General features: G+C 47.4%; 1 protein-coding gene across 1 annotated transcript in view; it reads left to right on the top strand.

Annotated features, from left to right (window-relative positions):
- LOC137432202 (LIM domain kinase 1) overlaps positions 1-14,893 on the top strand; it is a 62,097-nt gene that overhangs the window by 6,782 nt on the left and 40,422 nt on the right. The window contains exons 3-4 of the mRNA XM_078782935.1: positions 2,574-2,709; positions 2,842-2,951. Coding sequence (XP_078639061.1) covers positions 2,574-2,709; positions 2,842-2,951 — 246 coding nt within the window. The remainder of the gene's footprint in view (positions 1-2,573; positions 2,710-2,841; positions 2,952-14,893) is intronic.

Genomic DNA, 14,893 nt, shown 5'->3' with positions numbered 1-14,893 from the left:
GGACAGGTGTGAGATGTCAGGTCAGAAAAGTAGAAGCAGACCCTGTACATCCATCCAGTCGGAGAAGCGGCGAATATGCAACGCCAGCGTGCGGGTGTGAAACACGCGGCACGTGCAGGTGTGAAAAGGCAGGACAGGTGTGAGATGTCAGGTCAGAAAAGTAGAAGCAGACCCTGTACATCCATCCAGTCGGAGAAGCGGCGAATATGCAACGCCAGCGTCCTCTCGCAACCGAACCCGGAAGTCTTGAATTCTATCGATGATGTCCTGATGTTAACATCAGGAAGGCTATCCTAGTGTTGGTTTAGCGGTTAGGGTGATGGCTTGGGATCCTAGGATCCTGGGTTCGAATCCTGGTCGATCAATGAATTAACGCCGGGGGGGGGGGGGGGGGGGGGTTGACTCAGCCCGTCATCCTTCCGAGGTCGGCAAATTGAGTACCGGTTCACTGGTAACTCCCTGTGTGTCGCAAGAGGCGACTAACAGGGTTTGCGGCAGGAAGGGCATCCGGCCATAAAACATTGCTTCAAAAATGGGACCACGGTGCCCGAAAAAGGCCAACCCCTGCTCTGGGGAAAAATGGCCTCTAAAGGTGGTTCTTCTTTTTTTACTCAATTTTGGTTTCTCATAAACCCCTCGCTTGCCGGAGTTTTGGAAAGTTCTGGTGGAGTTCTGGAAATGGTGACAGAAAGTTATGACTGTTTGGGGAGGCAAATTGGTTCCAGTGCCAAAGAGCAATGTTTGGTGATTTTGTGTGAGTCATTAGGCATTCCCATCAAAAGGCAAACAGACAGGCCAATAGATTCAGATTGCCAGATTGTTTGAATGAGGAAAAGTTGGAGGAGTATTAAATTTTCATACTTCCTGCCATCCCAGAGTACCCCAAAATGGCCATGTTACATCTGTGCATTTGATTGTAAACCATTTATTTACACTGTCTGTTAGATGCTTTACTGTATAACATACTTCCCTCTTAATGAGCCTGGTGTTGGCTTCGCGGTTAGGGTGTCGGCTTGGGGTCCTAGGATCCTGGGTTTGAATCCCGGTCGATCGCTGAATTAACACCAGGGGGGTTGACTCAGCATGTCATCCTTCCGAGGTCGGCAAATTGAGCACCAGTTCACTGGTAATTCCCTGTGTGTTGCAAGAGGTGACCAACAGGGTTGGCGGCAGGAAGGGCGTCCGGCCATAAAACATTGCTTCAAAAATGGGACCATGGTGCCCGAAAAAGGCCAACCCCTGCTCTGTGGGGAAAAATGGCCTCTAAAGGTGGTTCATACTTCCCTCTTGCTGTATGTTGATCCTCAACTGTAAGGTCCTTTGAGTTTAATCGGTTAACGGCACCTGGGAGTCACCCTGATCCAAAATCAAATTCTAAGACTGAACGATCCTCATGACCATCGAGTGGAATGGCTGTATCGGGTTTCGGAGCAATTGGTTGGTAAATAAGGGAGGAGTAGGGATCCAAAGTTTCAGGGGGAGCCACCATGATCTGAAATCGGAAAATCGAATCCCGAGCAATTGTGCGGGCTCCTGTCTTGTATTCGTGTGAAGTTTCAAAACAACCAGCTGGGTGATGAGGGAGGAGTAGCAAAAATAGCAAAAATTTAACGGATGGCTGGAAGGACATCTGGACATCCGGACATTTTAAAGTTCATCGATTCGAGATGAGATGACCTAAAATCAGCAGGTTTCGTGATTGGAATGTCTTCCAAACTTGTTGAACTGCCAGTCAGGCAAGGTGAGTGAAAATGTTATCTCACTCCTCTCGGTGCATGTGAGGTGGGGACAAATTAGGGACCAAAGTACTTCTGAACTACATACAGGTTCATTTTCCGATTCGTGTTCAAAATATAACATTCAATTGAAATGAAGTTGTTCCTCGATCAAAAACTGGCGTTTGTAGACAGACAGAAGTGAACCGGCTGGCTAACGTCGTTTTTAGCTTCGTGTACATGGCGTAATGAAAAGTTTATTGGCTCCTGAAAAGCCCGTTGTTAACCCGCCATATATTATCATCTGTTATCGAGATATTATAAATATACCTATTTATCAGGTGTTGATTGGATAAGCATTTTGAAAATCCAGGCCATCGTGACAAATGATAGATAACTTGGAGTAGAAACATTCCCCTTTTTCCTCAAAGCAAATCTATCCCAGCTTCTCAGACTCTGTCGCTCCGTTAAATTTTGTTAAATGCTCAACTTCGACAGTTTGTTTCTTAAACCTAAAATACCCTTTTGGACGCTCTCGTTTAGCTGCTAGTTTTGTCGTTCCCACACTTACCTGCACGATCTGAGACCCAGCAGTAATCTGACCCAGCTTCGACCCAGCAATCGGTCTTCGACCCAGCAATCGGTCTTCGACCCAACAATTCTTCCTTTTTCCTAGAATGTGTTGGTTTGCCCTCCACCATGTTCTCTTCCGTGTTTATGAGACAGATACTCCTCCAAGTACAATTGCATCATGGGTAACTGTGAAAACCATCATTTTTAGAGAAATTGTAGCCATTGCTATGCAAGTGCTTCACTTATTGTTTAACTCATCAGGTCTCTCATTTTGAACATCCTCAGCTGCAGTGAGTGTGATGCTTGCTTGTCCGAGTGGTACCACGAAAGGGATGGCCTCCTTTACTGTACCAAAGATTTCTGGCGACTCTATGGTCTACCTTGTCATGCATGCTCCCAAGTTATGACTGGGCTCGTTATGGTCAGTTCTACTCTAAACCTCCATGATGCACCTTTGATTTTAAATGATCATGAGGTCTTTTATATTTTTTTGGTTGAAATATGGTCCTTTTGTGACGTATCGAAAGGGCTCTTTTATGTGCTGTTGTAACAGGTTGCGGGAGAACAAAAGTTCCACCCAGAGTGTTTTGTGTGCACTTTCTGTGGCTTGCACATTGGAGATGGAGACGCGTATGCCTTGGTAGAGCAAGTGCACCTATACTGGTGAGTTTCCTGGACGTTTCATTGTTAGAGCTTGAGATTGTGAATCGATAGACAAATAATCGTGTTTTAATTGTCTTTGCTAATCATCCCTATCGTTTTGACACAGCTGTCATGTAAAACCTCGTTAACATCAGTTTTGTTTTGCAGACGTAGCCTCGTTAACATCAGTTTTGTTTTGCAGACTTAGCCTCGTTAACGTCGGTTTTGTTTAGCAGACTTAGCCTTGTTAACATCAGTTTTTTTAGCAGACTTAGCCTCGTTAACATCGATTTTGATTTGCAGACTCAGCCTCGTTAACATCGTTTCTGATTTGCAGACTCGGCCTCGTTAACGTCGGTTTTGTTTTGCAGACTCGGCCTCGTTAACGTCGGTTTTGTTTTGCAGACTTAGCCTCGTTAACATCGGTTTTGTTTTGCAGACTTAGCCTCGTTAACATCGGTTTTGTTTTGCAGACTTAGCCTCGTTAACATCGGTTTTGTTTTGCAGACTTCGCCTCGTTAACATCGGTTTTGTTTTGCAGACTTCGCCTCGTTAACATCGGTTTTGTTTTGCAGACCTTAGCCTCGTTAATATCGGTTTTGTTTTTGCAGACTTAGCCTCGTTAATATCGGTTTTGTTTTGCAGACTTGTTAACATCGGAATGGTTGTAAATGCTTAAGTGATGTCAACAATTCATTTTTTCACTTTCTTGTTTGGACAAAACACTTTGAGACATTATACTCTGGGGGCAAAAGGATTTCTTTCACTATTGATTTTGCATTATTCATCATATATTGAACAGCCATAGGGAGTATATGGAGTCAGATCGACTAGATATTTCATCAATGAATGTCTAACAATATCTAACGTAAGTGCTTTTTGTATATTAAAAAATAATTGTAGAATGTGTGTCGAAGTTTGTCCAGAAGCTGATAAACGTGGTTCCTCCCTTCTGTAATGTGTCTAACCCCCTCCCAGCATTCCATCTTTAAATAATTCCCCTCTGTAATCTGTCCGTGTGTTTCTTTGAACTGGCTTTTGGCTACAGGACTCATTGTAGTTTTTGCATGTCGGAAATCGAAGGAAAGATATCTTCAGTTTTCTCGGCTTCAGCTTGGAAATGTGTGTGTTTATACATAGTCATGGTGAAAAATATTGGCACCTTTGCACTTTTTTCAAATAATGCAACATTTCTTCCAGAAAATTGTTGAAATTAAAAAATATTTTGGAAACCCACATTTGTATTTCTTTGGTTTGCAGTGAAACAAAAAAAGCTGAAAAAAATTACTAAATCTTAGCTTATTCCACACAGAAATCTTAAAATCGCCCGGATAATATTGTTACGGTTTTTAGAACCGGCACTTGAAAATAATAATCCATTGTAAATAATTCCCTGTAAATATTCCCATCTTCAAAAGGTTAAAGGTCGCACCCTAATTAGTCCATAGACAACACGTAGGGCACCATCAGAACTTCTTTAGTTATTTCATTATTATGTGCTTCAGGTAAGGCTCTGTTTCCAATACTTTGAATCTGCGTTGCATTAATTAAATAAGATAGGTCCTTCAATCCCGTCCATTTTGATCTCTCTCTCTCCAAGCTACTCCATCATGCGCACCTACAGGCGGGGGTTGTCTCTCTCTTGCTATTACGCGCCTTAGCGCTTTGCTTGCTAGCAGCGTTCGCTGCATCAAACGCCATTGCGCACGCGGTCAGGCTGGCGATGAAGGGCGGAGCGCGGGGAGGAGGCGTTGCCCCCCCCCCCCCTGTCGACTCATCATCAAAGGTGGAGCCTCGCCGACCAACCAGGGCTGAGGTAAGCTCGCTAGTGGGCGTAGCCCTATGAAGGCGGCTTGATTTTAACGCGCGAGATATAAGCGCGAGCACAAAGCCCTATTATGGACTGCGTGAGGGGAGGCCATTGTGAAAGGGCTCAATGATTTGGAAGGACTGCGCAGGGAACCATTACGAGATACGAACTGTGCTGGGGAATGCTGATCATTACTCACTGCGCAGGGAGCCAAGCCTTGGATCGGACTGCGCCGGGGACTTCTGATTGAAGTGCAGCACGTTATGAACGTTGAGAGAGAGAAAGCCGGATACCCTCCCCGATATATGAACCCCGCTAAGTAAGGTCCGCTCGCGTGCAACAATATACGGGCAGCACTGCCTGCCGGGTTTCGCCTGCCGGAGCGGCACTGCCTGCCGGAGCGTGGATCGGAGCCGGAGCCCACGCCGTCCTTCTGCTTGGACCTTCCCTCCCTGCCACCATTACTCCTTCCGTGTAAGTCTGTTTGTGTTGCCCTGGAGCGTGATAGTTAAGACTGTTTAAGATTGCACTGTGTTCTGCTTCTTCTTCTTCCCTTGTACATTCTTCCTTTCGTTCCTCTTTAATTATTGTTGTAATAAATTCCTGTGTTCTTCCTTACCTTTTGGTTTTCTCTTTCATTCGATCGTCTTAGTCTTTTCTGTCCATTGGGTACCTGCGGCACGATTTGGCCAATCGCTCAGGATCGGGTTAGTCCTTTGGTTAATGGCTCGGGCTTCGGATTGCTAACCGCTCGGCAAATTCCATCTTGTCCGCGGTCCAAGCGGGAATTATCTCCCTGCTTTGCGGAGAGATTGGCACTCAGGTATTTTGGACCTCCATTGACCAATCACCCTGGCCAATGTCGACCGCAGAGGAGCGTTATAGTTTCCAGGATCGGGGGAACGGCCAGCTTAAAAGACAAGGGATTACCCCCCCCCCTTGGTAACGGGAGTGCCGAACCCCGAATCCCCAACAATATAATTGGCACCTTTTAGAAGTTTATAAATAATTACATTTCAAGCAGGTGATTCTCCTTTACTTTGGAATTGAACTCACCTGTATTGAGTGTGAAGGTGCCTGCAATATAAAAATCACTCATTCAACCAGTTTGCATAGAGAAAAGGAGTCATTCTGCTGTTTTGTGTTACTGTGTGTATGCAATGAGCATGGAGAAAAGAAAGAAAAAGAGATAATTGTGTGAGGAGGTCAGACACAAGATTGTAGCCAAGCATGGACAATCTCAAGGCTACAAATCTATCTCCAGAGATCTTGATGTTCCTGTGCCCACCGTACGCAATGTTATCAGGAAGTTTAAGGCCCATGGTACTGCAGCCAACCTCCCTGGACGTGGCCGCAAGAGAAAACTTGATCGAAGATTGCAGCGAAGGATTGTTCGAATGGTGGAGAAAGCACCTCGATCAACTGCCAAACAGATTCACGCTGACCTTCAGATGCAAGTGTTACGTGCTCCTCCCCGACCCCCTGGTCACGGTGTACCTACGAGCCCCGAGAGGAGTCACGGCAGAAAAATGTGTTATTCTGTGTGTCAAAGATCAATGGAGAAGCCACCCCAATGGTTACTCACAAACAAATATTGTATTACAATCACACGAGAATAACAGTACACAATAATAGGAATCAAAAGTACAATCGATATGTCCTATGATGGTACCATCAGTTTCGTAATATGTATAACTCACTGTGCTCCAAGTAAGTGAACCAAGAACATTCCCCAATGTCTTATTCCCAGCTTCAAGCCAACGTTGATTCGCTCCAGCGATCGCCAGAACGAGGTCCAATCGAGACCAGAATCTCGTGCGGATGGCAAGTACAGTCACAGCCGACGCTGCACAAAGGCGCCCTCAAGGCGACTGGGAAATACAAAGGCGCCCTACAGGCGACTGAGAGATCACACCCTCGGGTATGGACGAAGTAACCTTCAAAAAGCCACGTCGCACACACGCCCCAGATCGACGTCTGAATGCGGTGACAATGGTCGAAAAGAAACGAAACCGCGAGCGAAGCACAAGTCCTGCGCGAGTCGAAATGGCCGACGGCCCGGTCTCGTGGCGCAACCGCACGGCGATGATTCTCTCCTGAATCGATCGCAAAACCTGACATGCAGGTTGACCGGTCACAGCGATGACAACTCTGTCGTAGGAATTCCTTTCCTGGAAACCCGAAAGTTCGCTAGTGACTCTGGCTCACCAATGTTTGCTCCAGACCAAGCAGCCGCTATGCTTCTTCTCCGACTTCACTCGCTCCGCCATTTTTTCTCCTTCTTCCTCTTCATCGCCGTCCGGTTCCTGTTTCATTTTAAAACATTCCCTTTACCTTTTGACAATAATAATTGCTATTTCCCTCAAACAACAATAATGATAATACATGGAACCAGAAATGTCTCGTGGTTGAAAGCTACCACAACGGAAGTGACTAATTCGTAACACAAGGTACGACGGTTTCAACTCGGATGCAAGACGGTTTTTTTTTTTTTTTTTTTTTTTTTTTTTGTTTACAGAGTCGAGGCTCGTGAAAGAGCTAACATTTATCAAACAAACAAATCAAACAAGCAAACAAAGTATATAGAAAGGGGAGCGGTTGACAAGATGGGGAGAGAAGAGGAGAAAGCACTCAAACACAACATTTGAGAGCAGGGACATCGGGAGAGTTTTTGGAGGGAGAGGGCCTGGGGGGAGGCAGGACAGGTATAAAACGAAAGGACACCAAGGACTTCCAGGAAAGAAGTCAAAAGTCACCTCAAAAAAGTGGATTTGGGGTGAAATTAGTGGGGGTAGAAAAGATCAAGGTTTTGGATTGGGGAAGATAAGAGATGGTGGTGAACAGCCGTTTTAAAGACCTGGAGGGAGGAGTGGGATTGAAGAGAGTGAGGGAGTTTGTTCCAGAGGCGGGAGAAAAGAGGAATGAAGGAGTGAAGGTGAGCAGAGAGTCTTGATTTTGGCAGTTTAACCATAAGAGGGTTGCAGGCAGATCTCGTGCGACCTGCAGGAATATTTGGGGGACAGAGCCCAGAGAGAGCTGGGGGAGCAAGGCCGGAGAGGAGTCGGTAGAAGACGGAAAGACCACCAACCTACTTGCGGTGATTAAGTGAAAGGCCCTCGGAGATAGCGTCATCGCGGGAGATTCCAATGATTCTGAACGCTTTGGTTTCAACAGCGTGATGACAAGCTAGGTGTGAGGCAGGAGCACCAGCCCAGAGGGGAGAGCAGTACTCCATTGAGCTGCGGATGAAAGCCTTGTATGTGGTGAGGAGCTTAAGTGTGCCAAGGAAGGACTTCGCACGACAGAGGATGCCCAGTCGGCGACTGGTTTTGGAGGCCAGCTTGGAAATGTGGTTTTCCCAGGAAAGATCATGGCAGATAGTGAGACCCAAAAGCTTGAGTGACAGAACTTATTGGAGAGGATTATTCAGAAAGTAGATGGGAGGGTTGTCCAGTCGGTCTTTTCGGAGAGACATCGTAAGAGTGTGAGATTTGTCAGGATTGAAAGGCATGTTCCACTTGTTTGCCCAGTCTGTGATTTTGTCCAGGTCTGCAGATAGTGAGGAGGCTGCAGACTGCCGATCTGAGGGATGAGGAATGGAGCGGCAGAGAGTGGAGTCATCAGCAAAGAGATAGAGAGGATTTTCAAGAGAGTCAGAGAGATCATTGATGAAGACCAAAAAAAGCACAGGGCCCAGAACGCTGCCTTGGGGAACTCCAGTCTGAACAGGAAGAGGAGATGAGAGAAACCCATTCAGGGCCACACGTTGACTACGACGAGAGAGGAAGTCCGCCAGCCATGAGTGGAGATTTCCATGGATACCAAAGGAGGAGAGTTTGGTGAGCAGAGCGGGGTGCCAGACCGTATCGAAGGCACGTGATATGTCGAGGGAGACGGCTCTAATTTCCTGTTTGGCATTGAGGACCTCCATCCATTGTTGAGACAGCAGAAGCAGCATGTCCAGAGCAGAGCGACCTGGTCTGAAACCAAATTGATGATCGGAGATCAAGCCATTGGAGAAGAGGAAAGATTTGATATCCGAAGCAATGATGGATTCCATGACTTTGCTGATAATTGGGAGAAGGCTGATTGGTCTGTAGTTGCTAGGATCTGTTTTTGCACCTTTTTGTGCAAAGCCGTGATGTTGGCTGATTTCCAAGCAGATGGCAGTTGACCTTGAGCAAAAGAGAGGGTGAAGAGAACAGAGAGAGGGAGTGAAAGAGCGGAAGAACAGGATTTTAGGACCCATGGGCTGATGCCGTCAGGTCCAGTTGCAGAATCGGAGTCGAGGGTTGACAGAAACTTTTCCACCTTGTCAGGAGGAAAGGACACGGAGTCCAGGAGCAGCTGGGTACGACTGGGTATGGTGGGTACAGAGAGGGGTGGGTTTGGGACACAAGATTTAGAGGCAAACACAGAGTTGAGGCATTCAGCTTTTTCACGTGCGGAGTCAGCTGTGTAGCCGTTTGAGGTAAGGGAGGGGATGGAGGGGGAACAAACACCAGAAACAGATTTGACCAGACGCCACCAGGATTTGGAAGAGGGAGACAGATAAGAGAGTTCGGTCTTGAGAACGGAGAGATATTGTTTCCTGGCTCTCCTGAGGGTGGACACACACTTGTTTCGGGCTTTGTGAAAGGAAATGAGATTTCCTTCCGTTGGATTTGCTTTCCAGGAGACGAAGGCAAGTTGTTTCTGGGCAACAGCCTCACCACAAGATTCCGTGTACCATGGACGGGAGGAAGGGTATGACAACTGAAGATGAGATGGGATAAATCTGTGCATGAGAGAGAGCAATTTACTTTGGAAGAATTCCCAGGATGAGTTGATGTCAGAGGTGGTAGAGATGGGAGACCAGTCCAGATGATTGATGGCTGCTTGAAGACCGTGCCAGTTGGCCGGAGTGAAATGCCAGACTCGTCGACGCTGAGCAGGCTCCCTGAGAATGGTCAGAGAGATGTCCACTTTAACAAGCACATGATCAGATGATCCGATTGGAGCAGAAGAAGAGCAGCAGACATTTTCAGGGAAGTTAGTCATAACCAAGTCCAGAAGAGCAGATGCCCCGTTGACTGAGATCCGGGTCGGGAAATTGACAGATTGTGTCAGTCCCAGTGAGTCGCAGAAGTCCTTTGCTGAGGAGCCATGGCTGGTTAGAGAGGTACCCACACCCAGCCAACTGGCATGGTGACAATTGAAATCACCACATATGAGGAAGAGAGAGTTGGGATGAGTAGATAGAAGTTGGTCCATATTATCAGACAGCGAGATGTCGATGGACTCATCACTGTTTGGTGGACGGTACAACACACATGAACAAGAGGTGGGAGCGAAGGGGAAGCCGTAGCCAGAGGTATTCCTGGGGGTGAGGTGGAGAGAGTGCAGTGCAGGGCGAGTGAGAAAGAGAGTTTTTGATAAAGATAGCAACCCCACCTCCAGGACGAGGCTCAGGTCTATCATACCGGAGGAGGGAGGAACCTGGGAGAGATACTAAGGAATCGGAGACATCATGAAGGAGGAAAGTTTCTGTTAAGCAGATCACGTCTGGTTTGACAGAAGCAACCTGTATGGAGAGATCAGTTAAGTTTGAACGAAGGCCCCGGATGTTTGAGGTCCATACCGTTAATGAAGCAGAAGGGGGAGCATCGGATACAGAACAGGGGGGAGGAGGGGTAGGGTAAGATGTGGGAGAGGTGGAAGAGTTAGGGAGAGCTGTTGAAGGTGTGTCAGATTTCAGAATAGCTCGGAGAAAGGGAAGGATGGGGCGGACAAAAGGTTTGATGGTGATTGGGTGAGGCATCATGAGGTGTTATTTGAGGAGGGGGAAGAGCGAGGCAGAAGGTTGGGGGAGATGGAGGTGAGAGTTGGAAGGGGGAAGAAGCGGGGAGGACGCTTTGAGGAGGGGGAGTGAGAGGGGGGAAATTGAGAAGAAATGAGGGTGGGGAGATTTGAAGGGGAGTTTAGGAGGGAAGGGACAAGGGGAGGGATTTGAAAGGGATGGGATATGGGGGAGATTTTGAGGGGAGGGGTGAGGGAGGAGTCTAGGAGGGGAGGGGCAAGGGGGAGTCTTGGAGGGGAGGGGTGAGGGGGTAGTTTAGGAGGGAGGGGGCAAGGGGGGAGATTTGAAAGGGATGGGTGATGGGGGGGATTAGGAGGGGAGGGGAAAGGGGAAAGATTTGAAAGGGATGGGTGATGGGGAAGATTTGGAGGGGAGGGGTGATGGGGAAGATTTGGAGGGGAGGGGTGATGGGGAAGATTTGGAGGGGAGGGGTGATGGGGAAGATTTGGAGGGGAGGGGTTATGGGGAAGATTTGGAGGGGAGGGGTGAGATTGGATTTTAGAAAGTGTACAATTAATGGGAAACGAACATTTATTGCAAAATGAGTTTCTTGTGACCTTCGAGTCAAAAATACGTTTGAGGACGCTGGATGGAGGATGGAGTGCAGGAGAGTTTAGGGAATGTAGAAAAGAGGCACTGTAAGAGATGGAATTTTTTTTTGGGATGAATAGATTTGGTGAGCAAGTCAAAAGCAGCCTTTTAAAGAAGAAGAAGAAGAAGAAAAAGGTGTTATAATATACGACGGAATACAGAACTTGAGAGGAAAGTGTGAACATTTTAAAGTTTAACAGTGAAAACTATCTGGGGAAATGGCGGAGAAACACGTGGTAACGTGTTTCACTTGGAGAAACCCAATATTAAGTCAAGGGTGTCAATAATTTTGTCAATGCCATTCCTTTTTATTTTTATTAAGTTCTGAATCAAAAACAAAGGTTCTGTAATATTAACGGTGAAATAAAAAATTGTGGAGACCAAATACTTTTGTTAATTTCAACTTATTTTTAGAGAAAATTAAAATTGTGAGTTATTTGAAAAAAGTGCAAGGGTGGCAATATTTCTGACCACGACTATATATTGACTGACTGCTTCCACCTTTTAGGCCATAAATTCCTGCTCTGCTTCCACATTTTAGGCCATACCATCCTGCTCTGCTTCCCCCTTTAGGCCATACAATCCTGCTCTGCTTCCACCTTTAGGCCATACAATCCTGCTCTGCTTCCACCTTTTTGGCCATACAATCCTGCTCTGCTTCCACCTTTAGGCCATACCATCCTGCTCTGCTTCCACCTTTAGGCCATACCATCCTGCTCTGCTTCCCCCTTTAGGCCATACAATCCTGCTCTGCTTCCACCTTTAGGCCATACCATCCTGCTCTGCTTCCCCCTTTAGGCCATACAATCCTGCTCTGCTTCCACCTTTTTGGCCATACAATCCTGCTCTGCTTCCACCTTTAGGCCATACAATCCTGCTCTGCTTCCACCTTTTTGGCCATACAATCCTGCTCTGCTTCCACATTTTAGGCCATACCATCCTGCTCTGCTTCCCCCTTTTAGGCCATACAATCCTGCTCTGCTTCCACCTTTAGGCCATACAATCCTGCTCTGCTTCCACCTTTTAGGCCATACAATCCTGCTCTGCTTCCCCATTTTAGGCCATACAATCCTGCCCTGCTTCCACCTTTAGGTCATACAATCCTGCTCTGCTTCCACCTTTTAGGCCATACAATCCTGCTCTGCTTCCCCCTTTTAGGCCATACAATCCTGCTCTGCTTCCACCTTTAGGCCATACAATCCTGCTCTGCTTCCACCTTTTAGGCCATACAATCCTGCTCTGCTTCCCCCTTTTAGGCCATACAATCCTGCTCTGCTTCCACCTTTAGGCCATACAATCCTGCTCTGCTTCCACCTTTAGGCCATACAATCTTGCTCTGCTTCCACCTTTAGGCCATACAATCCTGCTCTGCTTCCCCCTTTTAGGCCATACAACCCTGCTCTGCTTCCACCTTTAGGCCATACAATCCTGCTCTGCTTCCACCTTTAGGCCATACAATCTTGCTCTGCTTCCACCTTTAGGCCATACAATCCTGCTCTGCTTCCCCCTTTTAGGCCATACAACCCTGCTCTGCTTCCACCTTTAGGCCATACAATCTTGCTCTGCTTCCACCTTTAGGCCATACAATCCTGCTCTGCTTCCCCCTTTAGGCCATACAATCTTGCTCTGCTTCCACCTTTAGGCCATACAATCCTGCTCTGCTTCCCCCTTTTAGGCCATACAATCCTGCTCTGCTTCCCCCTTTTAGGCCATACAACCCTGCTCTGCTTCCACCTTTAGGCCATACAATCCTGCTCTGCTTCCACCTTTAGGCCATACAACCCTGCTCTGCTTCCACCTTTAGGCCATACAATCTTGCTCTGCTTCCACCTTTAGGCCATACAATCCTGCTCTGCTTCCCCCTTTTAGGCCATACAATCCTGCTCTGCTTCCCCCTTTTAGGCCATACAACCCTGCTCTGCTTCCACCTTTAGGCTATACAATCCTGCTCTGTTTCCACCTTTAGGCCATAAAATCCTCTGCTTCCACCTTTAGGCCATACAATCATGCTCTGCTTCCCCCTTTAGGCCATACAATCCTGCTCCCCTTTTAGGCCAGTCAACCCTGCTCTGCTTCCCCCTTTTAGGCCACACAATCCTGCTCTGCTTCCACCTTTTAGGCCATACAAGCCTGCTCTGCTTCCACCTTTTAGGCCATACAATTCTGCTCTGCTTCCACCTTTTAGGCCATACAATCATGCTCTGCTTCCACCTTTTAGGCCACACAATCCTGCTCTGCTTCCCCCTTTTAGGCCATACAATCCTGCTCTGTTTCCATCTTTAGGCCAGACAACCCTGCTCTGCTTCCACCTTTAGGCCATACAACCCTGCTCTGCTTACACCTTTAGGCCATACAATCCTGCTCTGCTTCCACCTTTAGGCCATACAATCCTGCTCTGCTTCCACCTTTAGGCCATACAATCCTGCTCTGCTTTTTTTTTTTTTTTTTTTTTTTTTTTTTTGTGCATACAAGATCGAGGCTCGTGAAAGAGCGAACATTAATCACACAGAAAGACAAAGAGACACATACAACAAATAACATCGGGAGTGGTAGACAAGATGGGGAGAGAGGGGGAATGACACAAACAAAACATTTGAGAGCAGGGACTGAGAGACATGGAGACATCGAGAGATCTGTGGGAGGGAGAGGGCTTTGGGGGGGAGGCATGTGAAGGGGGGGGGGGGGGGAGGGGGTGGGAGAGGTATAAACATATGTACACTGCCAGGACTTCCAGGAAGGAAGTTGGAATTTCAAACAAGGTGGATCTGGGGTGAATTAGTGCGGGTAGAAAAGATCAAGGTTTTGGATGGGGGAAGATAAGAGATGGTGGTGAACAGCTGTTTTAAAGACCTGGAGGGAGGAGTGGGATTGAAGGGAGTGTGGGAGTTTGTTCCAGAGGCGGGAGAAAAGAGGAATGAAAGAGTGAAGGTGAGCAGAGAGCCGAGATTTCGGCAGTTTAACCATCAGAGGGTTGCTGGCAGATCTTGTGCGAACTGTAGGAATATTTGGGGGACAGAGCACAGAGAGAGCTGGGGGAGCAAGGCCGGAGACGAGTCGGTAGAAGACAGAAAGACCACCTACCTGCCTGCGGTGAGTGAGTGAAAGACCCTCAGAGATAGCTTCATCTCGGGAGATTCCAATGATTTTGAAAGCTTTGGATTCAACAGCGTGAAGCCGAGCCAGGTGTGAGGCAGGAGCACCAGCCCATAGGGGAGAACAGTATTCCATTGAGCTGTGGATGAAAGCCTCGTTTGTGGTGAGGAGCTCAGGTGTGCCGAGGAAGGACTTCGCACGACGGAGGATGCCCAGTCGGCGACTGGCTTTGGAGGCCAGCTTCGAAATGTGGTTTTCCCAAGAAAGATCATGGCAGATAGTGAGACCCAAAAGCTTGAGCGACAGAACTTCTTGGAGAGGATTGTTGAGAAAGTAGATGGGAGGGTTGTCCAGTCGATCTTTTCGGAGAGACATAGTAAGAGAGTGAGATTTGTCAGGATTGAAAGACATGTTCCCACTTGTTTGACCAGTCTGTGATTTTGTCCAGGTCTTCAGAGAGAGAGGAGGCTGCAGACTGCCGATCTGAGGGAAGAGGAATGCAGCGGCAGAGAGTGGAGTCATCAGCAAAGAGATAGAGAGGATTTTCCAGAGAGTCGGAGAGATCATTGATAAAGACCAGAAAAAGCACACCTTTAAGCACTGCTTCCACCTTTAGGCCATAAAATCCTG

Source organism: Myxine glutinosa, chromosome 8 (genome assembly GCF_964187855.1).
Source record: "Myxine glutinosa chromosome 8, kmMyxGlut1.1, whole genome shotgun sequence".
Classification (NCBI taxonomy): Eukaryota; Metazoa; Chordata; class Myxini; order Myxiniformes; family Myxinidae; genus Myxine; species Myxine glutinosa.
This window is presented reverse-complemented; position numbering and strand designations above follow the sequence as displayed.